At 46.2% G+C, this 7161-nt stretch overlaps 1 protein-coding gene across 2 annotated transcripts in view; it reads right to left on the bottom strand.

Annotated features, from left to right (window-relative positions):
- Positions 1–5349: 5349 nt before the first annotated feature.
- RBL1 (RB transcriptional corepressor like 1) overlaps positions 5350–7161 on the bottom strand; it is a 95137-nt gene continuing 93325 nt past the window's right edge. For both annotated transcript variants that reach the window (XM_077459184.1, XM_077459185.1), the window contains exon 22: positions 5350–7131. In XM_077459184.1, coding sequence (XP_077315310.1) covers positions 6964–7131 — 168 coding nt within the window. In that variant the 3' untranslated portion in view covers positions 5350–6963. The remainder of the gene's footprint in view (positions 7132–7161) is intronic.

The raw sequence follows: 7161 nt of genomic DNA, 5'->3' as shown, positions 1-7161 counted from the left end.
CGGGCGATCTCTCTATTCTCCTCCGTCAGCGCACTGTAGCTCACGTTTCCGCAAGAGGGGAGTAGACTGTGCAAATGGGGCCAATGGAAAGAGGTCACCTCCTCCGTCTGTAACCCGTGCTCCACACTGGGACATCCACTCGCCCCAGGTCTGCAAAAAGTGCAACGTAGGCACAGAGTTTTTGGGTCAGGTCGGGAATGGGATAAGACTGGATGGGGCAAGGCCTGGGGAATCCATTGTTATTCCATCTAGAGGGGATAAAAGACCGAACGCTCCTACGGTGTGCTCTGAGCCAGCACCAATACTAGATGCCCTCCTAGCCATCAAACAGTTTTGATGTTGATTTTTCAAAGCAGCGGTGTTCTGTTAGATTAGCAAACCTGTGAGATCAGCAGGGTTGCTGCTGCTTTTAAAATTCAACATCTAAACAGTCAGATGGATTAATAAATAATGTATTTCACTATATAAGCTCAGTTTACTGTTAAAAATATGTGAAATTCATGCTGGGTGTTACAAGATGTCCACTTGCCGCCGCCTTACTGAATCCTTACTGTGGACGAGTGCGGGGTGTAGCAAGAGGGCAGCGACCAAACGCCACTTCCGTTACAAAATCAGATGGGTTGCGTAATCTGACGAAACATTGACTCAGCTTTTTTTTCCCCTACACCAATGGCTGTTCATAAAGTTCTATATCTCTGCACACCAATATCACACTAAAAATGGGCGCTATTCAAAGAATACTTTTATAGTGTGGGGTGGAACGAAGAGTCATGATGACTCTATCCAATCATGGCTCTGACGGTGCTCTATGCCCTGACTCGCTTTCATTGCTTCAGCCAATTAGGGCTGTACAGTGCATAGTGGCTATTCAGCGGGCCAAACGCCCCGATAATTTGGGCGAATCAACACCTCCTCAATGTCAGAGAAAAAGGTGATGGCAAAGCACATTTGACAGCTCTTGTGTACCATCAAATGAAGGAAAACCTGTCAAGTTATGAGACCCAGTGTATCATCCTGCTTTTTGACTAAAATCTGCTGAAACCTCTGTTGCATTATTGTCTCTTCTTTGTAATATCGTTTTTTTTTCCCTGTAAATATTTTATTTGCACCATATTTTTGAAAAGTTTTAAAACTGTCTCTAACACACCAACGCAAACTCAAAGAATCCCTGTCTCTTTTAGGCCCCCTTCACATGATAAGACCGCTCGGATCTGCATCCCACCAGAGGATGTGAGCGACCTCTCGTGCTGCAGCCGAGCTCCTTGTTCCTGCTTGATGGTTGACACATGCCACTGCCATGGCGTTGTCTGACTGGATCCTGATCGGACACCCTCATAGCCTCACTGACCATGTGGAGAGACATAGACTGATCACTCAAAGTTCGAGCACATTGATCAGTAACTTGAATTCCTTCCCCGACCAGAGGCCCTGGGTCGACTGTACCCCCAGCACGCCACCCCAGCCGATCAGGCTGGCATCCATTGTGATCACCGTCCAATGAAGAGGTGGGAACAATTTCCCAGACCGAAGGGCTGGAGATCTCAGCCACCAGAGAAGAAAGTCCCTGACTAACTGGCTCACCTGAATCTGCCGATCCAGGGATAACGGAAATTTGTCCAATTTGGACAGTATCTCCCTCTGCAAGACTCTGGTGTAAAATTGGAGGATACCATGAGGCCCAGAACTCGCATGCAGAAACACAACGACCACCTACGGTTCATCAACAACTTCACCGTGGCTCTGAGAGTCTGCAGTTTGTCTGAAAGGAGAAACACTCTCGCTTCCAGAGTCCAGCAGTAAGCCTAGGTACTTCAGGTGCCGAGTTGGCACTAGCACCAACTTCTTGAGGTTCAACACCCACCCAAACTCCTGTAGAGTTTGCATGGTGATCACCACATCCTCCTTTAATTCTGAGGCGGAAGCTGCTCTCAGAAGGAGGTTGTCTAGGTAACCCATGATTGCAATTCCACGTTGTCGCAACAACGCCAAAATTGGAGCCAATACTTTGATAAAGACTCGGGGTGCTGATGCCAGGCCAATGGGGAGAGCCACAAACTGGTAATGCTCTTCCCCCACTACAAATAGCAGAAACCTCTGATGCCTGAGGCATATCAGTATACGCAAGTATGCGTCCTGGATGTCCAGAGACGCCAGGGAGTCCCCCTGATGGAGTGCAGCAACTACGGAGCGAACTGATTCCATGCTGAACCTTTGTATTTTCACAAAGCAATTGCTTGCTTTTAGGTCCAGAATTGGACGAACCCCTTCCTTTTTGGGGACTACAAACAGATTGGAGTAGAATCCCAAAGCTGGAAAGGTTTCAGGAACAGGCACTATCACCCCGCATCTGAGCAGGTCCCTTACTGCCCCAAACAGGGCCTCCTGGCGAGCCGGGAGTAAAGGTATGCTGGAGGGAAAAAATCAGTTTGGTGGCCAAGAGAGAAACTATCTTGTAGCCCGATGAATCCAGTTTGTAGACCCATTGGGCAGACAGTCGAGAGGCCCACCGAGCTGCAAACTCCCAGAGGCAAACCTTTATGCTGTAGCGCTTTTGCTCGCAGGCTTGTGAGCCCAGGGATGCTTTTGTCCCTCAGCAGTCACCCTGTCGGACTGGGAGTGCTTACCTGACCTCATGGGCGGACGAAAAAGCCTCTTTTGAGCAGAAAAGGAGGGCCCTTGCCTGCGGAGTGGCTCCTTACCCTTCTTGGACTGTGGGAGCAACGTGCTCTTCCCACCTGTGACATTCTTAATAACGTCATCCAGCAAAGCACCAAATAGCCACTCTCCAAGGAAGGGCAAATTCGTCAGAGCTTAGATGCCTGGTCCGCAAACCAGCATTTCAGCCAGATCAGGCGCCGTAGCACCACTGCCGATACTGATGCTCTGGAGAGCAGGGGAAGTGTATCCAGGGCCACATTACAGACATACTTAAGGCCGTGCACCAACTGGTCTGCTAGTTCTACACAGACTGGAGGTGACTGGTGCTTCTCCAATTCACGGTGCAAGTTTTCCCACTCAGTAAGGGTCTGTGACAACAAAGCTGTGCTGTAGCGCTGACCCCACTACCGTAAACATGGACTGGGCCACTGCCTCGGCTCTCCCGTCATCAGGGTCCTTAAATGCAGGAGCCCCTTTTACCGGAATCATGGTTACTTTATTTAACCTGGATACTGTGAGGTCAACGACCGGGGGAGCCATCCATTTTTAAGGAGGCTCTCTTCAAAGGGGTAATGCACCGCCAACCTTTTTGGAACTGAAAAGGTCCGTTGTGGGCTTCCCCATTCCTTGTATATGAACTTATATTGATAAGTCAGATACAGAAACACCTAAGGTGTGCAGGCCGGTTTAAGGGACTGACACCTCAGCAGAGGATCCTGCTGCAACCTGTATTAGGGTATCCCGCCCAGCAGTGATGAGTGCTCCAACTAGCGCTTTTTCCTGCGCGGACACAGAATCATCCTCACTGTCCTGGTCAGCATCCTCTGACACATCAGAACAGGGGCCGCTAGTCACCGCGGGGGCCCCGAGCTCTGGGGATGTTTTTACCCCCTTGTGCCCGCACGCCACCGCTACCCTGGCAACAAACGTTTCAAGGCCTGCCAACAAAGCGTCCTATTTGCAGGCGATTGCAATTGCAGGGAGATCTGGGGAAGAAACGCCAGCTTCTAACGCCAATCTGCCACCTTTGGGGGACTTAAGACAAGGTGCTCAATCCCACCCTCCTAGTTGCTAACAGACAGAGGGGCCCCACCATCCTGAACGAGTGCTGCACCGTGCTGTCGCTGTGTCAGCCACAAATATCCAGGAGTAAAAGTCGCGCTGTTCTGAGGCACAGGAACCAGCGCTGGGGAGAAAAACCACGCTGAGGCTGCAAGAAAATGGCCACCGGCCATTCTTGCATAGTATATAAAAAAAAAAGACACTAGGAAAATGGCTGATGGCCATGCTGCTCACAGAGACTAACAGAAAATGCCAGTAGCACATGCAGAGCCCAGACACCAGCAGAGATAGATGACAGCACATAGACACAGACAACCAACGCAGCCCCCAGCTAAGGGTCAGAGCCCCCCGGAGGACCCCCAGCCCAGGTACATAGACCGCACCACAGCCCAGCCATGCAGCGTCCCCGGGACAAGGAGAGAGGAAAGGGAGAAGAGGGACCCCCTAATTCACCTCCCAGAGAATGCCCAGCTGCTCTGTCCTGCCGAGACAGGGAGAGCTGTACTTACCGTCCGGACGAGCTAGAGGCATCCCATCACAGACCCACACCCGAGCAGTATGGGGTGGCTGCTGGCCACGGCACACTGTGACAAAGACATCCGGTCATATGTGTTCCCCGGAGCATATAGCTCACCGGCCGCCCCTGGAGCCTGAGGGGCATGTTGAGGCCGACCCAGCGCGTAGCTAGGGCCCTACACATACTTGATGCCATGCTTTGGGACTCCAAGTCCAAGTCTTGAAAATTGCTGTTCGCAGACACTCTCCATCCAATCCGACAGAGATTGAGCTATTTTGCAAAGACGGGCAAAAACGTCACTAGAAACTATATGTGCAAACCTGGTAGAGACAGAACCAAAAAGACTTGCAGCTGTAATTACAGAGAAAGGTGGCTCTACGAAGTATTGACGCAGGTGGCTAAATACAAATGCACGCCACACTTTTCACATATTATAAAAATAATTTTAAACCAATTTATAATTTTCCTTCCATTTCACAATTATGCACCACTTTGGGGTTTATTTACTAAAAAGCTGGAGAGTGCAAAAGCAGGCTCACTTCTGCATAGAAACCAATCTTGGGAAAAACAAAAACAAAAAAAAAAGACCTGGAAGCTAATTGGTTTCTGTGCAGCACTGCATCAGATTTTGCACTCTACCGTTTTAGTAAGTCAACCCCTTGGCACACGTAGCTGTATCCTACTGTGTGGGGGCCAGCGTTTGTTTCCCAGACCCTGATGAATCCTTTGGGGATATGTCCAACGTGATGGGTGATGCCTAAACCTCCTAATAGGGCCATCATCATGGACAAGATAAAACATGGTTTCTTTGGGTATTTACACCAGCTCCTGGCTTTTACAAACACAATATGCAGTGCACATTATGCGGTTAGGGGAGAGAGATTTATCGTCCAAAAAAGGCTACTCAGAAGGCCACCTAACAATGAAGAGGTACTTCCACTCTTAAGGGCGAGTGAACATCTGTGAGTGAATGCGCCAGCCTGGATTTGAGGCATCCCAAAAAAATAAAAATAAAAAAAGAGACTGTGGCACATGCCACTAAACTCAAAACCAGGCAAACCACTCCACACATATTACATGCAAAACTAGTATTCATAAAACAGATAACAGCAGAAGGGAAAGAAAGGAGCCTTTATTGTATATTTATACACATGTGCAAATTACACAAGAAACCTGAGACCCTTAGGGGAGTCTTTAAGATATCACTCCACATAAGAATCAGACCAAAAAATTTATTATTTACAATTCATAAAAAGTTATTACAAATATAACGAATGTGTAGATACTACACAACAATGTCTAGCTTAAGATGCGCAATAGAATGAGCCTGTCGAGAGAATGAGATTCACTATTACAAAAGCAGAATATAAACTGGGCAAAGTGTTTGCTGCAGAAGGACTAAAATACTTTGTTTTATTAAAAATATAATTGTTTCCTTAAAAAAAAAAAAAAAAAAAACTCACATCTATAGCGGTTGGATGTACTTGGAAAAGCTACAGTGTCTTGAGAACACTACAGTCTCAATCAAGAGAATTATAAAACCATACTACAGACTGCTAAAACCATGTACACACAAAAACCTTGCATACAATTATTGAGCTATAGCAATGCAGTATGCTACTTTACTCCTCTCATATTATGCAACATTGCATAACGTCATATTTTATGAATAATGTTAAGATGTAATTTCGGGGGGTATAGTATGGGTTTTTGCAATGTGCACATATTCTCTTTGTTTTGTTTCTTTAGAGAGGTTAAAAGTACTAAGCATAGCACTTAATCCTGCCAGAAAGCAAGTGAGCTTCTACCATCCAGTAATGAGCTGAAGTAGCAATGCCTCTGCTGCACTGAAATCCCATGTAGTGGTATCAGCCCTTCAACATTATCCCCGTAGACTGGAAAACTCTGCAACAGCTAACAACACTACTTTGGTAATGTAGCAATGTGAATCCTATCTACTGTAACATTACAGTTCACATTTGTCAGTGCAAACAGGATATTAGAAACTCATTTTGTGGCAGATTAACATTTTCCTGTACCTGCAGTGATTTTAAAGGAACACATGGATATGTGCTTGTAATGCATATCCCCCCCCCCCCCCCCTCCAGAAATACACTTAAAAGTTCACAAGACAGGCCTTACCCTAAGGCAAATAATACACATAAAAATGGTCAATTTACCCAGAATTTTATACTGGGTATAAAAAGATCTTGAAACTAAAAACAGGTAGACTAACCCTTAAAGTAAAAAAGCCAAGTTTTGTAGATTGTGCAAAGTATAATAAAAATCCCAGTAGTATTGGCTGGGCTTCTTAGGCAAGGTTTACCTGATAAAAATGCAAGGCACTAAGGCAGTACACATTTTGTCATAAGGGAGCCATTGCATTATAGCACCCAAATTCATATATTAATACTCAAGTTCTGTGAGCCGAAAACGCAGAGTCCCCTCTTTTGACTTTTTTTTTTTTACACGCAAGGAATTAATGCCATCGACAAAAAGATACTAAAATGATTAACACTGTGGAGCTCCTTTATAAAAAAAAACGTAGGACAACAGAAGTAAAAACGCTGGTCATGACCACCAAAAAACTACTGTTCCTAAAATAAGCTTAAACATTTGGCTGCGATGTGCAGCACTTTTTTTTAAATAAATAAGTCCCAGTGTAGAATTTTGAGCTGTAACAGTAGTGCAATGTTCAGGTAAAAGGACGCACAGACTCATAACCATTAGTGGTTAGCTCTTTCACTAACAACATCCTGAAGACGTTTTAGCAAGGCGTCATCGTTTTCCTGGCACAGGCGTTTAGCAGGGGAATCGGAATCGCTGTCAATTGTTATTGCTCGTTTACGGCTCCTCTGGTCCTGTTTGATCATGCAGTTTATATCCATCAGGCTCTAAATTGAAAGAGGGTAACTGTCAGTCAA

This window comes from Lithobates pipiens, unplaced genomic scaffold, assembly GCF_037356315.1.
Source record: "Lithobates pipiens isolate NorthernLeopardFrog02 unplaced genomic scaffold, aLitPip1_a1.2 Scaffold_28, whole genome shotgun sequence".
NCBI lineage: Eukaryota > Metazoa > Chordata > Amphibia > Anura > Ranidae > Lithobates > Lithobates pipiens.
The sequence above is the reverse complement of the archived record's forward strand: the minus strand, read 5'-3'. Positions and strand labels throughout refer to the sequence as shown.